Here is a 13,429-nt window from a genome sequence, read left to right on the forward strand (position 1 = left end):
ATATATATATATATATATATATATATATATATATATATATATATATATATATATATATATATATATATATATATATATATATATATATATATATATATATATATATATATATATATATATATATATATATATATATATATATATATATATATATATATATATATATATATATATATATATATTTATATATATTTATATATATATATATATATATATATATATATATATATATATATATATATATATATATATATATATATATATATATATATATATATATATATATATATATATATATATATATATATATATATATATATATATATATATATATATATATATATATATATATATATATATAATAGGGTTCTACGTTCATTGTTGACATGAACATTTACCGCCCCCCTTGCAGTATCACTGCAAAAGAGTTAAGTTGCAAAACCCCATCAGAATTCGTTTTCATTTTTAAATTTTCAAATTTAATTCAAATTATGGTTAATCTATGAGATATATATATTTCATATAATTCATTAAACTACTTACTGTTATAGAATTCAATTTCATTATAGTTCAAAATTCAAAACTTAAATGTAGGAAGTGTATGGATACGGATGGTTTACTCTATGAAATACGTCCCAGTTATCTATGTGTTAGTTTGAGCTATAAACGTAGTACGCATATGGGAGTGGTTATATGGAGTAATTGCTGTAAATTATCCATCCAAAGATGGTATTTTGTGCCGTGGGCAATCCAGGACCTTCCTTCTTTTATTAATTTAGCATATATATCAATACCCAAAATAATGTCAATGGGTGCTGATTTGAAGAATTCGTTATCAACCAATAAAATATTGGAAAACTTACTTCGGATAGATGATGGTAACGAAGAACTTGGAATAGACATACTAATTCTGTTCTTCAAGCGCAGAGTAGTGTGGATTTTGATATCTGGATTATGTGTGGAGACCAATGACGTTGGACAAATTGTTTCACCGTTCAAGGTGAATTTAGTGAGGTGTAATTTGTCGACCATTGACTTGGAACCGTAATCTAAGAGGCAGCGGATATTGTTGACTTTTTTCCTCGCGTTCGATTTTCACAACAACTGTTGGGAGAAGTGTCGTAAAATGGAAGACAGTGTTGTTGTGGAGGAAGCCTTAGAAGATTTTGTTGGCAGCGCTATGGATTTGGATGTATGTGGACTTGGCTTTGGATGAGATGATTGGACTCGGCGACCACCACTTTCAGAATTCTGCAAGTTAGTGGGTTGGCTCGATGTCTACGTTCAGACGGTTCTTGGAGCCTGCTATGAATGTGGAGCAAACTGTGATGTTGGAGGCGGCAATAACGACATCCGGTGGTGGTAAAACAGGAGCCCTGAAAATGCGAATGGGCAAGGCAATTGCGGCAATAGCCATACTTCTTCACTAGCTCCTGTCGTCTCACGGAATTCATCCCTAGAAACCGCTTGCATTTACGTAGGGGATGGATATGACGACAAAGTCTACAGGCATATTTACTTTGATGTTTATTCTGTTGTGTCTTTGGTGTGTTATTTCCACGAATGTTGATCTACGAAGGATTGGAATTTATTGAATCTAAATTTAATAAATAAAGTAACTTTTTCGATTATTAGGACGATTTAGGAAAAGTATTCATTTGGAAGGACGACAAGTTTTGTGATCGGCCTAGTTATAGGACCTTTCGCGGTAATGATATCAACAACACGCACTCGATCATCGGCACCTGGATGAACTTTAGAAATTCGTCTCAGACGCCAGCAATTAGGAGGGAGATTTTCTTCCTTCACGACAACTAGGGTACTTTCTTTCAGATTCTCAGTAGGATTCTTCCATTTGTGGCGCTTGTGTAATACTTTCAAATATTCATCCTTCCAGCGGATACAGAAATTCTGATGAATAATTTTCAACCGCTGCCACAGATTTACGAGAGAAATGGGAGAATCGTCTATTTTCGGATCTATTGGGGCCAAGATTGGAGAGCCTATTAGAAAATGTCCGGGGTTAATGCCGAAATGTCGGATGGTTCTTGAGAGGCCGGGTACAATGGGCGAGAATTTAGACATGCCTCGATCTTTGAAAGTAGGGTTTGGAATTCTTCGAATGTATGTCTTAAATTACCCCCGATCTTACGGAAGTGCGATTTGAAGCTTTTTACCCCAGCTTCCCAAAGCCCACCCATATGTGGAGCTCCAGGTGGGATAAAGTGCCACGTAATATTTTGATGGCCATAGTTGGATTCAACAGCCTCCTGCGACGATTGAAGGAAATCTCTGGCTAGTATTTTGGACGCACCAACTAAGTTTGTACCGTTGTCAGAGTGAAGGTGGAGCGGGCAACCTCGTCTTGATACAAATCTACTAAAAGCAGCCAGGAAAGTATTTGTGGACAGATCTGAGGTAGCCTCAAGATGGATGGCCTTAGTAGCGAAACAAATAAAAACGCACACATAACCCTTGGTAATACGGACACAACGACCTGTATAGTGCTTCATATCAAAAGGACCAGCGAAATCTAGCCCGGTGTGGGTGAAGGGTCTGGACAGTTCCGATCTTTCGGCAAGTAAAGAGGACATAATTTGTCTTTGACACCTCCGTATCCTATATAAACAGGATAAAAATTTTACATTTATTTATCGTTCCTTTGATTAAATTCCTCACTTTTATTATCCAGAATTGCGTGCGAATCAATCGGAGAACAAGTTGGTTTCCACCGCAATCCAGGTCTTCCAACAGCTGATTGGAAGGTTGGCCGTTTGGATGAAGTGGATGGACCAAGACGGCATGCAGTGTTTATATTGAACACTCAGTCTTTGCCACATCTAGCAAAGTCTCAGGGCCGTGTATGTTATGGCTTTCATTATATCCGTAGGACCATCGAGATTTTCAACAACCGTCACATCAGCCGCTTCAGTCGAGTCAGATCTCGGTGACTCTCGCAATAACCATAGGTTCAACTTTGATGAGTTCTGAGGCAATAGAAACCTCCTCTCGCATACGGTGTCTATCCATGTCTTCAACGTTGGTATCTCCCTCGACTTCGCAAGAGGATCCGCTTACTTCTGATTCAGACAGAGGCTTGTCCATTTCTGAATCCTTTAGCTGATCGTTTTTATATACCTTCATTTGGATATAATGAAAGCCATAACATACACGGCCCTGGGACTTTGCTAGATGTGGCAAAGACTGAGTGTTCAATATAAAACACTGCATGCCGTCTTGGTCCATCCACTTCATCCAAACGGCCAACCTTCCAATCAGCTGTTGGAAGATCTGGATTGCATCGTTTCAGTCTATTTAAAATAGATTCAGGAGCAGAAGGGTTTGCAGGTATCCACGCATGTGCTCTAGGTCTAGCCGGTATGTCTTTCTTCTCGACTAACTCTAGAGCAGCTCCTTCCCAAACTTCACCAATTAGTATCAGAGCAGCTTCAAAACATTCTATAGACCTCTGGTCATCAAATGCGACTAGCTTAAATCGTCCTTGATACCAACCAGCCTTTTGGTGTCGAGTATCTGGGCCGGGAAACTTTTACAGTACCTGTGAGTAGACGCCAGACAAAGCATTCTCAATTTCCCCCCATTTTTGCTTTGGAACCATACCGTCCAATGCTCCTTTATTTATGATAGCCATCACAAGGCTGTCTTTAGCAACTGAGGCAAACGATCGTTGATCCCTTTTTGAGGATGGCAGCTCATCCGGTGATCGATCCCTTTTTCCAGCCTCAAGAATTCCTTGAGCCCATTTTAAGGAATCGCTTTGTTTAGCCGACAACGTGCTTGGGTCGACTGATCCTAATTTCTTTAGGATAAACAAAGCATTTCTGCGTTCCTTGAATCTCTTTCGTGAGGGATTACCTCCTTTTGATGCCGTTACCTTGGAAAAGGTTCGACTTGTCAAATTGTCGCCACCTGTCGACCCGTCTACAGGTCGACTAATTGGGCCTAACTCTTGGTCATTGCCCAAATTTATAACTCCAGTCGATACCCGTCCACTGGGCCCTGAAGTTAGCAACCCAGTGGATGTCTTTGAATTTCTCTGCATGGTGGCCTAATATCCCACCACACTTGAAATTCGTAGTAGGTACTTATTACGATGATTTTATCCGCTATTAAAAAAACACGTCCGTTCCGTTCGACGGTTGAATTCTGTTAGATTTAAGTTTGCAATAGAAACCTCCAATAGAAACCTAATGCAATCGAAACCTCCTCTCGCATACGGTGTCTATCCATGTCTTCAACTTTGGTATCTCCCTTGACTTCGCAAGAGGATCCGCTTACTTCTGATTCAGACAGAGGCTTGTCCATTTCTGAATCCTTTAGCTGATCGTTTTTATATACCTTCATTTGGATATAATGAAAGCCATAACATACACGGCCCTGGGACTTTGCTAGATGTGGCAAAGACTGAGTGTTCAATATAAACACTGCATGCCGTCTTGGTCCATCCACTTCATCCAAACGGCCAACCTTCCAATCAGCTGTTGGAAGGTCTGAATTGCATCGATTCAGTCTATTTAAAATAGATTCAGGGTCAGAAGGGTTTGTAGGTATCCACGCATGAGCTCTAGGTCTAGCCGGTATGTCTTTCTTCTCGACTAACTCTAGAGCAGCTCCTTCCCAAACTTCACCAATTAGTATCAGAGCAGCTTTAAAACATTCTATAGACATCTGGTCCTCGATTGCGACTAGCTTAAATCGTCCTTGATACCAACCAGCCTCTTGGTGTCGAGGATCTGGACCAGGAAACTTTTCCAGCACCTTGTGAGTAGACGACAGGCAGAGCATTCTCAATTTCCCCCCATTTTTGCCTTGGAACCATACCGCCCAATGGTCCTTTATTAATGATAGCCATCACAAGGCTGTCTTTAGCAACTGAGGCAAACGATCTTTGATCCCTTTTGGAGGATAGCAGCTCATCCGGTGATCGTTCCCTTTTTCCAGCCTCAAGAATTCCTTGAGCCCATTTTAAGGAATCGCTTTGGTTAGCCGACAGCGTGCTTGGGTCGACTGATCCTAACTTCTTTAGGATAAACAAAGCATTTCTGCGTTCCTTGAATCTCTTTCGTGAGGGATTACCTTCCTCACGAAAGAGTACGACTTGTCAAAGTGTCGCCACCTGTCGACCCGTCTACAGGTCGACTAATTGGGCCTAACTCTTGGTCATTGCCCAAATTTATAACACCAGTCGATACCCGTTCACTGGGCCCTGAAGTTGACTTTGAATTTCGCTGCATGGTGGCTTAATATCCCACCACACTTGAAATTCTTAGTAGGTACCTATTACGATGAGTTTATCCGCTATTAAAAAAACACTTCCGTTCGACGGTTGAATACGTTAAAAAAAAGCCGTCAGTGTAGAAATCTATATATCTTTTACTCCCCGGGGTCCGTGTACACCACGCCTCACTATTGGGAATTAGAGTCTCAAACTTTTTGTCGAAAAGTGGTCTCACCAAAGTGTAATCCACTACGTAAGGCACATCTGGCATTATTTTGAGAACCGAAATGTGACCGTAATTTTTTTCCGACCACAGCGATAGCTCGCGCAACCGCACAGCCGTTGTTGCAGCTGACTGTTTGGCCAAAATGTCTAAAGGCAATAGATGCAGTATGACATTAAGGGAATTTGTTCCTGTCTTTCTGAATGCACCTGAGATACACAAGCACGCCATACGGTAAACTTTGTCTAAACTTGTCGGCTTGTGAAGTGCCGGCCACCAGACTACAACACCATATAGCATTATAGGTCTAACCCCTGCCGTGTATAGCCAATGCACAATTTTTGGGTTTAGTCACCACTTTTTCCCTATTGCCTTTTTGCACGAGTATAAAGCTACCGTTGCTTTCCCCGCCCTTTCTTCAATATTAAGCATAAAGTTCAGCTTCCTGTCCAAAATAACGCCAAGGTATTTTGCACATTCACCAAAGGGAATTTCTATAAATGGGCCTTTTTTTGCGATCTTTGCAGTACATGACTAGTTCTGTCTTTGCAGGATTTACCCCAAGACCTTTTCTTTCGCCCATTTCTCAGTCATCCGTAGGGCTCTCTGTATAATATCTCTAACTGTTGATGGGAATTTTCCCCTGACTGCTAGCGCCACATCATCTGCGTATGCCACCACTTTTATCCTTTCTTTTTCTAGGGTAACCAGAAGGTTATTTATAGCAACATTCCAAATAAGAGGTGATAGAACTCCTCCTTGAGGTGTGCCTCTGTTCACATACCTTTGTATGTTTGCTTGTCCTACTGTGGCTGAAATACGTCTCTTCCTTAGAAGTTCGTCTAACAGCCAAAGTATACCTGGATCAACATTCAGAGTTGTCAGTCCATTTAATATCGAGCTCGGATGGACGTTATTGAACGCCCCTTCGATGTCTAGAAATGCCACGATTGTGTATTCTTTGACAGATAGTGAGCTTTCAATAAAGCTGACTAGTTCATGTAGTGTGGTCTCAGTAGACCTGCCCTTCGAGTATGCATGCTGTCGAGAACAAACTTGAATCGATGCTAGTTCTAAGATAAATATCTATCATCCTCTCCAGAGTCTTAAGTAGGAATGAGGATAAGCTGATTGGTCGGAAATCCTTCGCCCTCGAGTGAGAGGCTTTTCCCGCTTTAGGTATGAAAACGACTTATGTTTCCCTCCACTTTCCTGGGATATATGATAAGTTGATACATCCTTTATATATCGCCGACAACCAGGGGATAATTTTGTCAGTTGCTGCTTGTAACTCCGCCGGAGTAATTCCATCAGGTCCGGGGGATTTGAATGGTCCAAAGCTATTTAGCGCCCATCTTATTCTAGTTTCCGATACAATTTCCTCGACTGGAAATGACCGCTGAGCAACTGTGGCACCGCCAGTACATGGTTCAACCGTCTGATTTCCAGGAAAATGTGTGTCCAATAGTACCTCCAGCGTCTCCTCACTGGGCGTTGTCCAATTTGCCTCCGATGTTTTAATGAAACCTGAAGCGGAGTTGGTGGATGCTAGAACCTTCCGTAGTCTGGAAGCCTCGGACGTATTCTCAATGCTGCTGCAGTACTCATTCCAAGAGTTATGCTGAGCCTTTCTCAGTTCTCGCTTGTATCCTCTCAGATTCTTCTTGTAAGCGTCCCCATCAACAGGAGCTCTGGTGGATTTAGCTTTGTTAAAGAGCTTCTTGCACGATTTCCTCATATTACCTAACTCCGTAGACCACCATGGTGGTCGATTTTTCCCCCTTGGCTTCCCTCTAGGGCATGCAGCTTTCAGTGAAATGTTGAAGGCCTTAGTAATCCTCTCCACTGCGTGTTCGATAACTTGCACAGTGCTCATATTTGTCTCTGGTATTTCCGGTATCATCAATTGAACGTTTCCCTATACCTATTCCAGTCAGCTTTCCTAACATTTGGCGGAAATATGGTCTTGGTGGTATGAATATCAAATTTGAAGCTGATGTAGCGATGACCTGAGAAGCTATGTTCACTTAAAACCTGCCAATCAGATATCATTTCATTCAGTTCTTGCGAGGCCAAGGTGACGTTCAAAACCTCTTGCCTGTTTTTAGTAACAAAGGTTTGGGCATCTCCCTTATTGCAAACTACCAAATTAGTACGCAAAATAAAATCTAGGAGTGACTCTCCTCTTGTATTAATGTCACCACTTCCCCATATACTATGATGTGCATTTGCATCGCATCCCATAATGAGTTTTGTCTTTGTTTTCAATGACTCCTCAACTAAGGTGTTAACGGCACATGGAGGCATCTCCCTATCATGTCCCATGTAGACCGAAGATACCCAATATTTGCATTTGGCTATTTCTAAACTGGCAACGACATTGTCTGTATTGCACATTGAAGGAAGCAGAAACAAGTTAAGCTCGTTTTTAGCAATTATACAGGCTCGATTTACATCACTACCAGTATACTGCAATAGTTTGAACCCCGGAGTACTTAATTCACATATTTTGTGTCTATAAACATATGGTTCTTGAATAAGAACTATATCTATGTCCCCTTTCATCAAGAGAACTTTTAAGGCAGCACATGCAGCCTTACAATGGTGAAGATTTATCTGGAGGATCCGTAGGACCATCGAGATTTTCAACAACCGTCACATCAGCCGTTTCAATCGAGTCATCAAGAATGTCCTCTTCAGAGATCTCGGTGACTCTCGCAGTAACCATAGGTTCAAGTTTGGTGAGTTTTGATGCAGTGGAAACCTCCTCTCGCATACGGTGTTTATCCAAGTCTGCATCTTTGGTATCTCCCTCGACTTCGCAAGAGGATCCGCTTATTTCTGATTCAGACAGAGGCTTGTCTATTTCCGAATCCTTAAGCTGATCGTTTTTATACACCTTCATTTGTATATAATGAAAGCCATAACATACACGGCCCTGAGACTTTGCGAAGACTGAGTGTTCAATATAAACACTGCATGCCGTCTTGGTCCATCCACTTCATCCAAACGGCCAACCTTCCAATCAGCTGTTGGTAGACCTGGATTGCGGTGAAAACCAACTTGTTCTCCGATTGCTTCGCACGCAATTCTGGATAATAAAAGTGAGGAATTTAATCAAAGGAACGATAAATAAATGTAAAATTTTTATCCTGTTTATATGGGATACGGAGGTGTCAAAGACAAATTATGTCCTCTTTACTTGCCGAAAGATCGGAACTGTCCAGACCCTTCACCCACACCGGGCTAGATTTCGCTGGTCCTTTTGATATGAAGCACTATACAGGTCGTTGTGTCCGTATTACCAAGGGTTATGTGTGCGTTTTTATTTGTTTCGCTACTAAGGCCATCCATCTTGAGGCTACCTCAGATCTGTCCACAAATACTTTCCTGGCTGCTTTTAGTAGATTTGTATCAAGACGAGGTTGCCCGCTCCACCTTCACTCTGACAACGGTACAAACTTAGCTGGTGCGTCCAAAATACTAGCCAGAGATTTCCTTCAATCGTCGCAGGAGGCTGTTGAATCCAACTATGGCCATCAAAATATTACGTGGCACTTTATCCCACCTGGAGCTCCACATATGGGTGGGCTTTGGGAAGCTGGGGTAAAAAGCTTCAAATCGCACTTCCGTAAGATCGGGGGTAATTTAAGACATACATTCGAAGAATTCCAAACCCTACTTTCAAAGATCGAGGCATGTCTAAATTCTCGCCCATTGTACCCGGCCTCTCAAGAACCATCCGACATTTCGGCATTAACCCCGGACATTTTCTAATAGGCTCTCCAATCTTGGCCCCAATAGATCCGAAAATAGACGATTCTCCCATCTCTCTCGTAAATCTGTGGCAGCGGTTGAAAATTATTCATCAGAATTTCTGTATCCGCTGGAAGGATGAATATTTGAAAGTATTACACATGCGCCACAAATGGAAGAATCCTACTGAGAATCTGAAAGAAAGTACCCTAGTTGTCGTGAAGGAAGAAAATCTCCCTCCTAATTGCTGGCGTCTGAGATGAATTTCTAAAGTTCATCCAGGTGCCGATGATCGAGTGCGTGTTGTTGATATCATTACCGCGAAAGGTCCTATAACTAGGCCGATCACAAAACTTGTCGTCCTTCCAAATGAATCCTCTTCCTAAATCGTCCTAACAATCGTAGAAGTTACTTTATTTATTAAATTTAGATTTAATAAATTCCAATCCTTCGTAGATCAACATGCGCGGAAATAACACACCAAAGACACAACAGAATAAACATCAAAGTACATATGCCTGTAGACTTTGTCGTCATATCCATCCCCTACCTAAATGCAAGCGGTTTCTAGGGATGAATTCCGTGAGACGACAGGAGCTAGTGAAGAAGTATGGCTATTGCCGCAATTGCCTTGCCCATTCGCATTTTCAGGGCTCCTGTTTTACCACCACCGGATGTCGTTATTGCCGCCTCCAACATCACAGTTTGCTCCGCATTCATAGCAGGCTCCAAGAACCGTCTGAACGTAGACATCGAGCCCAACCCACTAACTTGCAGAATTCTGAAAGTGGTGGTCGCCGAGTCCAATCATCTCATCCAAAGCCAAGTCCACATACATCCAAATCCATAGCGCTGCCAACAAAATCTTCTAAGGCTTCCTCCACAACAACACTGTCTTCCATTTTACGACACTTCTCCCAACAGTTGTTGTGAAAATCGAACGCGAGGGAAAAGTCAACAATATCCGCTGCCTCTTAGATTTCGGTTCCAAGCGCAGCTACATATCGTCGTCAATGGTCGACAAATTACACCTCACTACATTCACCTTGAACGGTGAAACAATTTGTCCAACGTCATTGGTCTCCACACATAATCCAGATATCAAAATCCACACTACTCTGCGCTTGAAGAACAGAATTAGTATGTATATTCCAAGTTCTTCGTTACCATCATCTATCCGAAGTAAGTTTTCCAATATTTTATTGGCTGATAACGAATTCTTCAAATCAGCACCCATTGACATTATTTTGGGTATTGATATATATGCTAAATTAATAAAAGAAGGTATTTCGAGTCGTCCTGGATTGCCCACGGCACAAAATACCATCTTTGGATGGATAATTTACAGCAATTACTCCATATAACCACTCCAATATGCGTACTACGTTTATAGCTCACACTAACACATAGATAACTGGGACGTATTTCATAGAGTAAACCATCCGTATCCATATTAGTGTTGGGAAAGTAACGAGTATATGATTACAAGTACTCGTTACTGACTAATTTTTTGAGTACTCGTTACTAGTAAAAGAGTACTCAATATCTTCAATGCCAGTTTTTTTCTTCTGACGGTAAGTTGGCGGTTTGGAAGTAAAATTCTTGACTTCTTGGAAAATATTAATAAAAGTTTTCGAAAATCGTTTTATCAGTTAAAATAACACGAAAAGGATATATGGCTACACCTTTGAAAAAAGGGAAAAATTTATCTGATTTCTTTAAAACGTTTGTATTTGAAAAAAATTGCATTGGGTGTAGGTGGGAGCTATAATTTAAAGCATCACATGGATCACGTCTCATGCGAATAGTATGAATAATAATGTCGTTGACTTCAGCTGGTTCAATCCAATTGTTTTCAGAGAATGTACCCAAGCTTATTCAAAAACCCTTGGAAAATTTCAACATTGGGTCTCACGATAAAAATGATCGCTAAATATTTTCATCCACTGTCAATGGTGGATTTAAAAAGTTTTCAAATAGCAAGCATCAGTAATACACAATGCCATTTAGATATACCCTGACGAAAAAATACCAAATAGTGAATACGAAATTGGCTCTAAAAATTTGAATGATTGGTGAAAATCTTTTTCTAACGAGACCCATATATCTACAACACCACATTTTATAACACTAGAATAAAACTGGATTTTCATACTGTTTTTAAATTTAAAAAAGAGGAAGATATTATTAAAAAGTGCCCACAATGTCTTTTTTAATTTTTTTTTATAAAAGTAACGAGTACTCAATTCAAAATTAACGAGTAGTAAAGAGTAGTCAAAAGTAATCAAAATTTACAACACTAATCCATATACTTCCTCCATTTAAGTTTTGAATTTTGAACTATAATGAAATTGAATTCTATAACATTAAGTAGTATAATGAATTATATGAATTATATATATCTCATAGATTAATAATAATTTGAATTAAATTTGAAAATTTAAAATTGAAAACGAATTCTGATGGGGTTTTGCAACTTAACCCTTTTGCAGTGATGGTTAGGTTAGGTTAAAGTGGCAGCCCGATTAAGATTCAGGCTCACTTAGACTATTCAGTCCATTGTGATACCACATTAACTAAAAGTACCTATTACATATGGGCACTTCTAGTTTTAACCGCTGAACCTTCTTGATTATTTTTCTTTGTTGAACCAACCAGATTGTTCCAAAAACATTAGCAGACTGCTTAAGTTAACGTTTTCCAAATCCGCCAGTAATCTGAAGCTATATGCTCCTAAAAGTTGCTTGCGCTTTACACAAAATGCAAGACACTCACACAAGAGTTGTTTAATTGATTCTTTTTCCTCCGCATCATGACAGCTCATACAATAGTCATTATACTTCGCGCCAATAGTTTTTGCAAAATCGCCTATCAGGCAGCGACCCGTTATAGCAGATATCAGGAGTGATATCTGATGTCTCGAGAACATTAGCATATCTAGTGTGCGGTTTAAGTTGAAATGGGGCCATATTTGCTTGGTGTCGTTACAACCCTTGCAATTCTCCCATCGAACATTTGCCATCATAACAGCCTTCTCACGCAGCATGAGCTTGCAGGTAGCTAGTGGCATACCAACAAATTCTAGTTCCCCTGGAATATGTGAGGTAGTCCCTAGCCTTGCCAACTCATCCGCTTCGCAGTTCCCCGGTATGTTCCTATGCCCAGGCACCCATATTAGGTGAATATTGTACTGCTCAGCCATCTCATTGAGAGATTTGCCGCAGTCGATGGCCGTTTTCGAGTTGAGGAACACAGAGTCCAAGGATTTTATTGCAGGTTGACTGTCTGAGTATATATTAATGCCCACATTTTTTGGAACATTACTTCTCAGCCAATTCGCCACCTCTCTTATTGCTAATATTTCAGCCTGAAAAACATTACAGTGATTAGGTAATCTTTTCGCTATTCGAAGTTCCAGATCATTAGAATATACTCCGAACCCCATTTGTCCATCCAATTTGGAGCCATCAGTGTAGAAATCTATATATTCTTTATTCCCCGGGGTCTGTGTGCACCACGCCTCACTGTTGGGGATTAGAGTCTCAAACTTTTTGTCGAAAAGTGGACTCGCCAAAGTATAATCCACTACGTTAGGCACATCTCGCATTATTTTGAGGACAGAACTGTGACCGTAACCTTTTTCCGACCACAGCGATAGTTTGCGCAACCGCACAGCCGTTGTTGCAGCTGACTGTTTGGCCAAAATGTCTAAAGGCAATAGATGCAGCATGACATTAAGGGAATTTGTTCCTGTCTTGCTGAATGCGCCTGAAATACACAAACACGCCATACGCTGAACTTTATCTAAACAAGTCGGCTGGTGAAGTGCCGGCCACCAGACTACAACACCATATAGCATTATAGGTCTAACCACTGCCGTGTATAGCCAATGCACAATTTTTGGTTTTAGTCCCCACTTTTTTCCTATTGCCTTTTTGCACGAGTACAAAGCTACAGTTGCCTTTCTCGCCCTTTCTTCAATATTAAGCTTAAAGTTCAGCTTCCTGTCCAAAATAACGCCAAGGTATTTTGCACAATCACCAAAGGGAATTTCAATACCCCCTAAGGAAATAGGCCTAACCGTGGGAGTTTTGCGATCTTTGCAGTACATGACTAATTCTGTCTTTGCGGGATTTACCCCAAGACCATTGTCTTTCGCCCATTTTTCAGACATCCGGAGGGCCCTCTAAATAATATCTCTGATTGTGGAT

At 40.5% G+C, this 13,429-nt stretch overlaps 2 protein-coding genes across 2 annotated transcripts; one reads left to right on the top strand and one right to left on the bottom strand.

Moving 5' to 3' along the window:
- Positions 1-1,258: 1,258 nt before the first annotated feature.
- LOC142224883 (uncharacterized) lies at positions 1,259-2,594 on the bottom strand. The gene is made up of 4 exons (XM_075294660.1): positions 2,153-2,594; positions 1,732-2,093; positions 1,420-1,571; positions 1,259-1,376 (listed from the first exon to the last, which is right to left on the bottom strand). Exons 1-4 carry the CDS (start codon positions 2,592-2,594, stop codon positions 1,259-1,261), a joined length of 1,074 nt encoding a protein of 357 aa, XP_075150775.1.
- A 6,057-nt stretch (positions 2,595-8,651) lies between these two features.
- Positions 8,652-9,239, top strand: LOC142224884 (uncharacterized). The gene has a single exon (XM_075294661.1). It carries the CDS (start codon positions 8,652-8,654, stop codon positions 9,237-9,239), a length of 588 nt encoding a protein of 195 aa, XP_075150776.1.
- The last annotated feature ends 4,190 nt before the right edge of the window (positions 9,240-13,429 follow it).

The sequence above is a fragment of the Haematobia irritans genome, chromosome 2 (genome assembly GCF_050003625.1).
Source record: "Haematobia irritans isolate KBUSLIRL chromosome 2, ASM5000362v1, whole genome shotgun sequence".
Classification (NCBI taxonomy): Eukaryota; Metazoa; Arthropoda; class Insecta; order Diptera; family Muscidae; genus Haematobia; species Haematobia irritans.